This window comes from Apium graveolens, mitochondrion (genome assembly GCF_009905375.1).
Source record: "Apium graveolens strain L.+W99A mitochondrion, complete genome".
In the NCBI taxonomy this organism is placed as follows: Eukaryota; Viridiplantae; Streptophyta; class Magnoliopsida; order Apiales; family Apiaceae; genus Apium; species Apium graveolens.
Window position 1 is genome coordinate 20,001 of NC_058313.1, and position 12,500 is coordinate 32,500.

General features: G+C 48.7%; 7 protein-coding genes across 7 annotated transcripts in view; 2 read left to right on the top strand and 5 right to left on the bottom strand.

Moving 5' to 3' along the window:
- nad4 (NADH dehydrogenase subunit 4) overlaps window positions 1-8,317 on the bottom strand; it is an 8,575-nt gene extending 258 nt beyond the window's left edge. Inside the window, exons 1-3 of the mRNA in view lie at window positions 7,857-8,317; window positions 6,119-6,634; window positions 2,538-2,958 (exon numbers count right to left, since the gene is read on the bottom strand). Coding sequence (YP_010185097.1) covers window positions 2,538-2,958; window positions 6,119-6,634; window positions 7,857-8,317 — 1,398 coding nt within the window. The remainder of the gene's footprint in view (window positions 1-2,537; window positions 2,959-6,118; window positions 6,635-7,856) is intronic.
- Window positions 5,277-5,606, bottom strand: orf109a (hypothetical protein). The gene has a single exon. The coding sequence runs from the start codon at window positions 5,604-5,606 to the stop codon at window positions 5,277-5,279; it is 330 nt and encodes a 109-aa protein (YP_010185098.1).
- On the top strand, window positions 7,193-7,504 carry orf103a (hypothetical protein). Its single transcript has one exon. The coding sequence runs from the start codon at window positions 7,193-7,195 to the stop codon at window positions 7,502-7,504; it is 312 nt and encodes a 103-aa protein (YP_010185099.1).
- A 186-nt stretch (window positions 8,318-8,503) lies between the features above and the next one.
- Window positions 8,504-8,923, bottom strand: orf139a (hypothetical protein). The gene has a single exon. The coding sequence runs from the start codon at window positions 8,921-8,923 to the stop codon at window positions 8,504-8,506; it is 420 nt and encodes a 139-aa protein (YP_010185100.1).
- A 501-nt stretch (window positions 8,924-9,424) lies between these two features.
- orf112a (hypothetical protein) lies at window positions 9,425-9,763 on the top strand. The gene has a single exon. The coding sequence runs from the start codon at window positions 9,425-9,427 to the stop codon at window positions 9,761-9,763; it is 339 nt and encodes a 112-aa protein (YP_010185101.1).
- Window positions 9,764-9,800: 37 nt separating this feature from the next.
- orf142a (hypothetical protein) lies at window positions 9,801-10,229 on the bottom strand. Its single transcript has one exon. The coding sequence runs from the start codon at window positions 10,227-10,229 to the stop codon at window positions 9,801-9,803; it is 429 nt and encodes a 142-aa protein (YP_010185102.1).
- Window positions 10,230-10,256: 27 nt separating this feature from the next.
- Window positions 10,257-10,658, bottom strand: orf133b (hypothetical protein). The gene has a single exon. The coding sequence runs from the start codon at window positions 10,656-10,658 to the stop codon at window positions 10,257-10,259; it is 402 nt and encodes a 133-aa protein (YP_010185103.1).
- Window positions 10,659-12,500: the final 1,842 nt, after the last annotated feature.

A 12,500-nucleotide genomic window follows, 5' to 3' on the forward strand; every position in this document is an offset into this window, starting at 1 on the left:
GGCCTGTTTCCAGCCATGCCCCTATGACATAAGCGCTCTTAGGCGGGCTGGGCCATTCCATCAAATCTTTGAGAAGGGGCCAAATCTCGTATTTGATGGTCGGCGTGGCGATAGGCTTCGCTTCTACGACTGCCTTCCCGGCCGTTGCAAACACTGAGCGAGAACGGTAAGGGGTGCACAAACAATGTCGTTGCGCGGGGATGCGATTCGCCAAGCTGGGGCAAACAAAGCCGCCCGGCCCTACCGGATTAGGAAAGCGAAGGCCTTTAGGAGACCGGGGAAAGAAAGAGCTATGCTATTGACCGACCCTTTTTTATAATTTTGTTTGAAGCAGGCCAAATAGAAAATGAAATGCAGAAATAGGGGAGGGGTTCTAAACCCTTTTTGGGTTTAAGGGCTGCTCGCCCTACCGAAGTACCAAATGCCTTACACCTCCCTATTACACGGCCTAAAAAGGGCTTAGATTCTAAGGGCGCTACTTGAAAGCCTTTTTGAAGGGCCAGTAGTTGTACTGTGGGTAGGACTTTCGTTCTTATCGCTCCGGGTTCCGATCTATATGACCTCCGGGCGGCACAAAGTACACCTCTTCCGTATAAGTAGGTAGTAACCTTTAAGAGTCTGTTCAAGGGGGGAGCCCCCTTATCTATCAATGGAAAGATCTCCACGTGTGGCGTGATAAGGAATCCTAGAAAAGATCGATGGAGACTCCCTCCGCGGTCCCACGAAGATCTCTACGTACTTGTCCTGGACTGGACAAGTGAGATCTTCCGGTCTGCGTGCGCGGGAGCAGCTCAAACAAAGAAGAGTCTGGTCCGGTCTGAATTCAGGCACGCCCCGCCCGTCTGCTGCTAGGTCCGGGAATGGCGCCAGGCGAGGGCGCCGCTATGCCCCGCTGCTCCGCCGCGGCCGGCCCCCGGACTATGCAAAAGAATCGAGGCCGGGGGTCTCGTCCACAGTGGTCCCCCCCCCGCCTTTGGTGATTGACCGAACAAACAAATAGGCCTAGATCTATGCCCCTTAATGAATCGAATGGTCCTTCGACCTTCGTTTGATTCCGACGGCCGGCATAGATCTCATGAGACCTGCCCACGATTACTACGACAGGGCCCCTGCCCCCTTTCCTTCGCTACTAGGAGAGTAAGCTACTTCTATTAGCGCCGGACCTTGAGTCGAATTGATCGTGTCATGTGCAACGTCCATCAATGATGGTTCATTAATGTCTATTGATTTAGACTCCTTCCCCCTTCTCAACTACGAAAAAGATCGAGAGGGGCCCGAAAGCCCCCAAACCAAAAACGGAAGCCTTTTGATTCACTCCCCATTCTATCTGAAAGAAATAAAGCTCGCCCTCGAGCCCTGGGCCGGTCGGCCGGGCCTTTCCCTGTTGTTCTGTTCCCGCCACGAGAAAGACGCACGGAAAGAGGTATGCCCAGCGCGCGGAGGATCCGTTGAGAGTTTGTCTCGGTAAGGAACTGTACGATCTTTTCCCCTATTGTATTGAAAAAAAAAGAGGTCAGTGCTACGGCCCCCTATTGTTGGATCCAATATTGACCGGGGACGAGCCCCGACTTCCATAGGTCCTTGGTTTTAAGAAAGAGGAGCGGGGCCAATTTCTCGTACTTGCTCAGTGTGCCCCCTTTCGTCGAGTGCCCCGCCCGGTTCACTGGGCTGTTGGCCTACCAAGCACTTGCCCGCTGCTCCTGCCGCCCGCTTGGCGGGCGGAGCGCTCGTTATCCTTGCTTTTCTCTCTGCCGGGGCCCCCCCATTGCTCTAGCCATAAGCTATGGCAGCTCCAGCTCGCAACCACAAGGGCCCGCCCCGCGAGGCCAGAGTGGGCTCGGCGGTCAGCCTCCATTCGAATTATGTTAGGGGGTCTTTCGTTTTTGCCAGATCTAGAGAGATACTACAAGTCCTCCGCCCCAGATTCCACCGCCGCGGCCATCTGGTTCACCGGTACTACCAAAAAGTCTCATGCTTACGTTACTGTTACTGATGGTTTTATTATCTTGTGGACCACGAAGACCCCAGCCGCGCTTCTGGTTTCCATTCCCATCATCAATCATATTGATGATCAATCTCCTCGTGCTCTGCCATAAGAACTTGGAGTCCGTATCATGGTGAAGATAGGGTAACGCCGTGATTCTTGCTCAAAAAAAGACCGAACGCGTTCGAGTTATTGGCTCGTCCGACCCGGCAGCATTCATGAGTCGCTCGTTCAACTGTCCCTCGGAGACACGGTCGAGAAGTACCATGCATGGTTGCCCCCCGTCCTTTCTTTCTCTCGGTCTCACCCAGCAAGATACGGCCCCGCCAAAAACGTGAGCGCCCCTGCGCGAGCCTTATTTTATTAGTTTAGTAAAGTAAAGCTTTGGCTCCCTAAAGACTAAAGAAATGAATAAAAAGGGGGACTTCTGCAACGGGCTATGCCATCCAAACCAACTGAGGGAAGTCGCATCCGTCCCATCGCAAGCACCTACAATGTCATGATCGCATTGGTTTACCCTTTTTTCTTTGGTAGTTTAACGGACGGTCGCCCCTCCAACAAGAAAAGGTATAAATATGGAAACTTCTCTGCCATTTGGATCGGAGAATTTATGGAGGAAATCAGGTTTTAAATTCCCAGAAACCGCACGATTATATAGCCAAAGGGAATACGCCGCGCCTAAAATCATCCCAAGCGCTGCTAATGTGGCTACTAAGCTATTTCTTTGGAAAGCTCCTACTAAGATGAGAAATTCCCCGATAAAGCTGCTAGTACCAGGTGAACTCATATTGGCCAAAGTGGAAGAGAAGAAAATGGTAGGGAGATTCGGCATGGTGCTCACTGAACCTCCGTAATATCTAACAAGTCGAGTCTTATGTCGGTCATATAGAACACCAACACATATAAAAAGGGCTGAGGAAACCAGTCCATGACTTGACATCGGTGGAATGCTACCTCCAATTCCCTGTATGTTCGATAGAGCCAAAGATTCCCCCCCCGGAGTACGCCGATTACCCCCCGAACCGTACAAGATAGTTACCACCTATCATACGGCTTTCTAACTTCACTTCTTTTTCTGGTCGTTCCGCTCTGTCGATCGATGGTAGTATAAGAGATCTGTAACCCCCCGAAATTTGTTACATAAAGGTTCCTGCTTCCTACCCATAGTTAGCAGGTATCTTCCCCGGTCATACTTTAGTATCACATCGTAGACCCCCACCCCGACTCTATCTTTCTTATCAGTGAACCGGAACATAGTGCATAGGTACTCTTCGATGCAGCGGGGACGAGACGACGTGACATACTACGATGACGTACAAAAGTGCTGCCCTTCGGCTCGGTAATATGGAACCTCTCAACAACTCCCGTTCCTTTATGGGGTTCTATCGGGATAGGTAGGCCCAAGCCCTTCCCCTCCATAAGACCCTCTTTATCTTTCCCCTTCGAGAAAGATAAAGAAGAGAAGAAAGGATTCACTTGTTTCTTTCATGTGAACGGCCCTATCTTGTATCGAAAGGCTTTTCGTGCTATACACCACGTTGAGAAAGACCAACCTCCTATGTACCGTACTCTTTTTGTACCTCGAAAGGGGGGTCCTCCTTATGATGCTACGGACGGCTGTCCGAAGTGCGTGCAAGGGGTAAACTCGGATTCGGATAGGATTGTGCGTGCCAGGCCCTTCGGGTGTCATATTTTGGCCGAGTTTATCGTACCTACGGCCCCCATGTTAGGCGGCCATAATCTTTTTTTACGTTTTACCGCGGTTACGCCAGAAATAAAAGGTTTCACACGAGCTCCCGTTCTGCGGCGTGGTGGCAAGACCTAGGGGATTGGCTACGGGTGTAGATAGGCTTCAATCTGCAGGGGTCATGCAAATACATAGGCCCCTTCCCTTCTCTTTTGGATGAATGTGGTGGTTTAGAAGGCGCTTTCCGATCTACGGTCCCTCGGAGCGAAGGGTTAGGCAGGTAGTATGGGCCCTCTGACTTCCAGCTATGTGCTGTGCGGCTCCCGCGAAGCGAATGAAGGGAAGCTCGAAGAGCTTACGGGAGAGCTTACGCTTACTCTCAGCCTCTTTGATTGGTAGGCGGGCGGGCTAAGCCCCCTACTTAAGATTCCATTCATAAGGCTAATTTTATGTTGTCGTGACGCTTTGGGTTAGGCCGACAAAGAGGCTACTTCTAGCTTCTATAGTGGCCCTTCTACTTTGATGGAGTTTTAGTTTGTATTGGTACTGAATGGACACATATCAAACAAAGGCGAGCAGTATAAGCCCTCCTCCGGCCTGTAAAAAGCAGTGAACTCTAGAAGCTAGGGCTTTGTTCACCTTTGGGCACGAACACTATTCCGTTCTCAACGGAAACCCGCCTTAGAGATTGAACGTCGACTTATCTTATTGCCGTTCAATCTAAGACAGCGCTGATAGCTTGTAATGAACAGCCCCCTTATGAAACAGCAGCCTTTGGTACTGTACTTAAGTAGTTAGTTAAGGTTTGGAATCCTTGCAACTATGATAGAAAGCCGTTTGCTTGTTGCCAAACCCTTCGCCTTTTTTTATCAAAGTAGGTCGCGACTGTTCTATTTTAGTCGGTCGGGGGAAGCTACCGCTTCTACGACAGCTCCGCCTCCTCGTCTTGCTTCTGGCAAAGCTTCTACTTTGCTTGCTTCTCTCGCGCTTGCTTGCGCGAAGTTAGAGTCCTTTTCGCTAGGTCCAAAAGCTTCCGTCAAAGCAAAAGATCTGATCCAACAGAAATCCCGCATCGCATATTGAGCGCAGCTGATATGCAGCTACGGCTAGGCGATCATATCATGCCATAAAAAACTTTTCTATTTATAGAGAGATCCCCTAGATATATAGATAGAATAGATGTTCATGGATAGACAGACATTCCATTGATTCTTAGTTTTTGGGCTGAAAAAGCTCGTCGATCCAAATGAATCATTCTTCTGGTCTCTCTTCGCCCCCCGCCCCGAAAAACAGCACAGCGCCCATTCGCTTCGCACGCGGGAAGGCAACGAAGTTCAGTTCATGAGACCGCAGCGGAGTGGAGCAGCCGCGACACGAAGTTCTTTACCTTAGCTGGATCTCGCTGGTGCCACCTAAACGGTAGGTAGGCGGCGTATGTGTGACGTTTGGAGTTGTCGTTCGTGCACCTGTCCCCAATGGAAGAATTGGTGATCCGTTCCCCTGCAGATCATGGCCGTACCACTCGGCCCCCGATGGCCGGCGGGGGATTCGGTATAGCAGCTCACGTTCGTTTGCGCTGCGCGTTCCCGCTGGACTGGACACATGTTAGCTGTAGGAAGTACGGTTCCGAAAGTTACTTCGGTTCGCCAGTTCAGGCTCAACTCTTCGCTTTACGTTAGCGGACCTACAGGTCAGGCCGGGGCTCTGCGCTCTTTCTTTCTGTGTGGGACGATGCCGGGGAGAGAAGGGAATGCGTCGAGGCGGCGAACAAGACAACTCCATTTTTTCTTTTGAGATGAGCCCAGTGCATTGGACCGATGGATAAGAGAACTGAGCTGGCCCCAAGCTTGGGCGCTCTACGTAGGATGTAGACTCCATCAGATACATATTGATTTCTTTCTGATGGGATGGATCAATAATAGAAAGTTGTCTCATCAATAGATATAAAGATATAAATAGGGGATTTCCCCTTATTCTTGATAGATTTCCTCTCTATATCTTTCGATCTATCAAAAAAAAGAAGGATATCTATCAATCCATTTTAAAATAGCACGTTCGTCTCGCTTTTCGTTCATTTCCGCCACGCCAACATAGCCGCCTTAATAAGAAGCAGGCGAAGCAGCTAGAAGCGCTCGCTTCACGCCCTTGAATTATCATTCACGAATGGAATTGGGAAAGCCAACAGAAAGATTCGATTCTGACTTCGTAGAGCCGGTGCTGCTGTTGCCTGCGCGTAGGGCCGTCCCCCACTCCCGTCCCGGGGCGCTAAGGAGCTTTTGTTTTTGGAACAGACGGCAGTGTTTTGCTGACGCCTTGAATCAAGCTTTTGTTGCGACATGCTATGTTTTCTCCCCCATTGCTAGTAGGTTGATGGGTCGCACGTCCGGCACACATGTTTTGGCCTTGTGTGTCCATAACTAAAAATAGGTGACCTAACGGCCGCCGCCCGACTAAACATACCAATAGTCACCAGATTCATATGAGCTACTGGGGAGTAAGCAATGATCTTCTTAAGATCGATCTGTCTTAAAGTGGTCGAGGAAGTATATATTATAGCAATCGCGCTTGAAGTGTAAATGAAAGGAGTGGAACAAAGTGTTGCTTCGGGAAACATGGGTATTGAAAATCTTAAAAACCCGTAGGTTCCCAATTTTAAAGGAATTCCTGCCAAGATGACGGATCCTGCCGTAGGTGCCTCTACATGAGCTTCGGGTGACCAAATATGAACTGGTACCATAGGCACTTTGACGGCGAAAGAGGCGAAAGAAGCAATCCATAGAAAGATTTGGCGCCGCTCACTAAATTCTGTGGTTAATGATATTTGTAAATCGGTGGTTCCTGTTTGGAGAAGAATCAACAGAATAGCTAATAGCATAAAAACAGATCCAAGTAAAGTATAAAGGAAAAACTGATATGCTGCCTTGATCTTTCTTTGTCTCGAACCCCATACCCCTATAATAATGGTAGAGTAAGGGGCGGCCCCAAAGCGGAATTGACCGGTGGTGGTTGGTCGAAGCTCCAGTAGGTAGCCACTCCCTTCTCAGGGAACCGTACGTGAGACTTTCGCATCATACGGCTCCGTCCCGAGCTTCCGTCGTCGGCCTTGTCATTAGACCACTATCTATGCATGTATTTTCAGCCTGGATTCTCGAATCCTTTGCTTCTTGGGTGGTGGCGAACAATGCTGCTTGCGTTGCGGGAGATGCCCGCCCGTAGGGCCCGGCTTGCTTCCCGCCCGAAAGAACCGCTCACTAGCTAGCCGGACTAGCGGGGGCCCTGTCTGGAGACATACTGAAAACCATTCGAACCGCTACTACTACTGTGATGTGAGCGGTTCAAATGGGTTTGATCTTTCCCAACCATTCTGGCCGAAACTTGTACGCAGCACTTGTACGGAGGTGCATGCATAAAGGTTTGGAAGTCCTTTATTATCTGAATCTTAAGGACAGGGCCCTACCCTATTCTCGAACCCTCTGCCGAGCTCTACCCTGCCCGCATTTCCTTTAGAAGGGGCCAAAGAAATGTCTCCGCCTGCTGCCAACAGTCTTTCTTCGGAATTCTTACTGAACGGGTCGATCCCCCCCTTTGTTTTAGCAACTTCTCCTAAGGTCCCCCCTCGCCAAGAGCTCCCCGGCGACGACAGAGGAAGCAACCCGCCTGCTGTGGCGGGGCGGCTTTTTTCTTTCACAATAAGACCTGGACGATTATCCCTACCCTCGGCAGCTTACGAGTTTACGTCCATCCCTGGTCGGGTACAGTTTCCTTTCGATTTATCCCTTGTAGCCGTTACCCGAATTCGCGCAAGTGTGTCCACACCCCCCAAACTTACTTAACGAGGAACCCATTCTCGCGAACAAACACAACCCCTACACACACCTAGGAGCACCCCTTCCTGCATATCCATACAAGACCCGAGTAGGCGGGCCGAGGTCCTACGAGGTACCCACTACTCGGAGTACCCTCCCAAAAGGAAAAAGATGTGTCTGTCAGGTTCGGTTCGTCTTAGTTGGGTTGGGCGGGTTCGACCAGAAATGCTATGCTTACACACAAGACTACCCCTCTTCCCGAAAGCTTCGCGGGGACTACTTTACGACGACGGACGACCGCCCGTAGGGGGTTTACTGCACAAGGCCCCTGCAGAGGAAAAGCTTTATCCCAGCGAATAGAAGATGCTCAGCTCCGCACAACATCGGGATTGGCACGCTTTCGGGAAAAACATAGAATAGTAGAGGATCCAGCATGCGGAACACGGCGATCATTAGAAATTCACGAATTAGAGATGCTGTAATATACTCTTTCCCATAACTTCTCATACCAGACCAACCCACCGAAATGCAAATAGGGATCAGAAATGTGGTCAATATCACGAAGAATAAAGAGATACCGTCTATACCCAAATAAAAATGAATGTTTTCATAAGGAAGCCATCGAAGGCTTTCCACAAATTGAGATTTGGCCGTAGAAGGATCGAATTGTATCCGAAGAACAAGGGGATACAAAAAAGTAATAAGAGAGGCACACAGACCAATCAATCGTATCGGTCGTATTCTTGAATTTGGAATGAAAAGAGGAGTAATGCTTCCTAGCACGGGACACAGAATAGGACCGCTTAGATCAGAATAGCATTCACAGAAATGTTCTAACATAGAGTAGAATCGAACATTGAAGAGATTAGCTGACAACAGTCAAAAGATGGGCGCCTAATTCCAAGACAATAGGGGTCTATCCGTGCAAGTAAGCTGAACACCGTGATTGATGAGCGGGTAGGTGGATTAGGTTTCGCGTCGATCTCTTAGAAGATCAATTGAGACTATTATTACTACTTGCGCAATTCAAGAATTTTTATGAAAATTGAAAAGGAAAATTCTTGAACACTTCCCCTCGCTGCTGGGCTCGAGAGAATCAAATATGGCTCTCGGGTTGTAGCCCAGTTCCGCGACAGCCCGCTTTAGACTCTCGAGGGTAGGAATCTTTTGAGAGAACCCGCTCCACCGGGTCTCCAGCAGCCCCTTTAGTTTATGAGCGGTCCGGTTTTGGGCAGCAAGCTCCTGGATTTCCGCCCTTTTTAAAGGGGGCGCCTCGGGCTCCCTATTCTTCTCCACACCCTTTCGTTTGGGTTTTTTGGGGCTAGGCATAAAAGCTTTCGCGGAATAGGAATAGCGAATGCAGGCACAAGAGAAAGGGCAATTTACCTTATGGGATGAATTCTGACAGCCCTTGCCGGGACGTTTTCTAACTTTAGGAGCACACATTGGCTAATTCCCGTCGAGTAGGTCTTTTGTCTAGATCTTCGCTTTATCTTTCTCACCCATACCACCCTATTTAGATTTAAGTGCACCGCTTGCTTTCTTTCAGAACCTCGCCTTTGAGAAGCGGGTTGTCTTTCGTCGGACTTATATATACCCGAAAGTTCGGCTAGAGCTAGCAGCTTATCCTATTGAACTTTTGAGGTTAACCTAACCGGCAACAGAAAGATGCCCTGCCCCTTTAATTGAAAGCGGGAAGCCGCAAGCGATGACTTATTCTCCTACGTAAATAGCTTTTGGAAATCTTACCCTTTTCTTTTATGTTCATCCGAAAAATAGAATTATTAAAAAGTGTGATTTTAATTAACACCCAACCTTCGACACAGGATAAAGGTCTCCCCGACTTCTTTTTATAGCTACTTTACTTTAGGTCGAGGTTCTGAAAGAAGAGTTGGCGAAGTAAACAATTCCATCTTCCAACAGTAGCTGCTAGTTCTCGACTCCGCTATGACTCTTATCGAATCCACTCCCGATGCCGGAACCGGTGCTCTGATCAGACAGGATCAGCTATTGATGCCAGATCCAGAGTCGCTCCAAGTGCTAGAAGGATTTTCCTCGCGCTGGCCAAGTCTAATCCCATTCATTACAAAACCAATAACCTTTGGCCTTCAACCCCAGCTCGCACTCGACATGATCTTTGACAATCATGAGTCAGGAGGGTCAGCCCAGAAAGAGACTAGCCGGCCGGCCGGGGTTTTGTCTCCGGCTCTTAGACTTATAGAAAGAAGCGAAATCCCGCCGCCTGAAAGCATGAGAGCATCAGCACTCGGCGAGTGCCTTGTCTGAGCACCTTTTTTTCTTAGAGAACAAGAGTTGGCTGTGCTTAGCATATTGGTCTGATCCAGTTGAGGATGAATTCCACCTCTGAGAGGAGGGAAAATAAGTCTTGAGAAGAAGATGTCTCCAAACACAAATTAATGGGTACGGACCTTCCAGCTCTTGATGAAATTCCTAGCTTTGTGAAGCGATCTTGTTCCAATAATGAAGAAGGTTTCGATCTGGCACATCTATCTTTATAATTCCCCAGGACTGAGTTCCACTTTCGATTGCTAACGATCAATTGACAAACGTAGGTTTCTGTAAATTCCGGCCCGATCGATTGATTGGTATAACGACCTACGGGGAAGTTATGTTTGTTCGTGCGGGGGGTGCTGTGCTCCTCTTCATTTGCTCCCGTTAACGACCACAAAGGCATACATAGAAGGCAGATGAGAGAAAGCGCTCGATGAACGATGATTGAAGATTGCAGCATCTTTTTTAGAAAGACATCATTATACCACTACATTTTAAAAGCAGAATTCGGCCAGCGCATCGACCTGGTACAAAATGGCCATCTTACTGAATCCGAAAGGTCGACTACGACAAAAACTCCGTTATTCCCCCCCTTTAAGAGATAGGGCAATCGTCCTACGAAATCTATGGTGGTGCTTTTCCCATGGCCAAGAAGGTATTGGGCTGATAAAGCCCCAACTTCCTGTTGGACGGCTTCGACGTGCTGCATAGAGCACACACACCCCGTCGCCGTTGGACATCTGCTTCTCGTATGGGGAAAGTTTAAGAGGGCTGTATTGAACATCTCACTGTGGTACGCGACCACTCGGTCGTCTTGCCATAACACGGCTCCCAAAGCATGAGCAGAAGCGTCCGTCTTGATTTCGAACGGCTTCTGAACGTCTGGCATGGCCAGAACCGGCCCTTCGCAGACTTTCTCCTTAAGTGCCCGGAACGCACGCTCTGGATCCTCTCCCCATCTCGAAAGGAAAGGTCTGTTTTCTTTTCTGGGCCCCGAGTAAGATCAACCGGGAGTCATTTTTTATGAATCTTTAGTGCGGAGGTAGTTGGTCATGCCGAGGAAACTCCTTACCTCCGCCAGCGACTTGGGGGTTGACCATTCCCGGACAGACTTCGTCTTCTCAGGATCTATCTTGACTCCGGATGAGCCGATGATGTGCCCCAAGTATACCAGCTCCCTCATCCCTTTTTGCTCATAAGTAAGCTCTTCTCCGTATGGGCTTTCAGCTGGTGCTCACGCAGAGCTTCTAGAACAGCCTCTACGTGTTTCAGATGCTCCTCCCAGGTATTGCTATAAACCAGATGTCGTCGTCGTAGACCGTGACGAATTCATCCAATCTAAATAAGGCCTAAGAACATCGTTCATCAGCCGCATAAAGGTTGCAGGTGCGTTGGCCTTACCGTAATAGGGCCGAATGGCATGACGACCCATTCATATAACTCTTGCCTTGTCTTTAACGCGGTCTTCCAACGCCTTCCACCACTTGCACTTGGTGGTATCCCGACTTTAAGTCTATCTTGGTGAAGTAACGGGCTCCCTTAACTAGTCAAATGGGAATCAGACATCTATCCTCGGCACTTGGCAAAGGATAGCGATTCTTTACTGTGATCTTGTTAAGGGCGCGAGAATCCTAATCCACGCACATGCGCCACGAGCCTTCTTCGGCACCAAGACCCTTTAGAGAGAGGGGCGAGGCACAAGAGGATGTACTGGGCCAACCATGACCCTTTTCGAGCAGCTCTTTGCCGCCGAATCTCCTCATTGGCCAATGTCGACGTCCTGTAACACCGTTGTTGGGTAAGACTGCTCCCTGTGTGAGTTCAATCGAGTGTGCTCCAAGCTGATACAGGCTTTAAATAAAAAAAGAAGCTACAGCTAAATGAAACCAAAGCTTGAAAGCTCAATTCCTAGCTGCTAGAGCTAAATCAAAGGCTACTACCTTAGCTGTTCTAGTAGCTCCTTTGATTTAGCGTAGGGAGGGTGGAAGCTCTATAGGACAACAGCTTTGGGCTATTTGGAAGCTATGCTATATAGGAAGAGATAGCAGCGGCTGGCTACTAGCTTTGCTTTTGCTATTAGCTCGTGCTAGTACTTTAGGAGAGGAGCAACTATCTTGCTTAGGGAGGTATTTAATATCAAAGAATTTCGGATCCTAGATAGCTTAGTAGCTTAGGAGCAGAGCAATTCAATAACTTTAGGAGCCATTTTCAAGCTGTAGAATAGCAAAATAGCCTTGCTTTATTAGCTGTACAACCAAGCAGGCAAAGCTAGTAAGGCCCGCGCAATTACCTTGCAGAACTATCCTTGCTGCTAGAGCGAGCGCAAGAAATAACTTGCGCGAGCAAGTATGATATAAATTGCACTCGCTCAAGCTAAAAGAGTTTTAGAGCAACATTTGCGAAGGATTAATAAATGGACTGCTTTATTGTACCGGTAAGCCCTGCTTATCAATGCAATAGTTTCGGAGCAAGCTATGTGGTTCTACACCAAATAAATGGCTCCTAAAGTGAAGCAGCTACTAGAAAGAAAGTAGTCGCCGCTAAGCAAAGCTATTCTATTTTTGTTGAAGGCTCCTAAAGCTATGGAACCTAAGCTCATAAGTAAGAGCCGCAGCAAGCTAGTAGCCGCTCGCTATGTTATTCGACGTTAAGGCAAGCTATTGTGAATTGTTCCTAACCAAAGAAAGGAGAGATATAGATTACGTTCATCTCATAAGTTCCTTTTCACTCC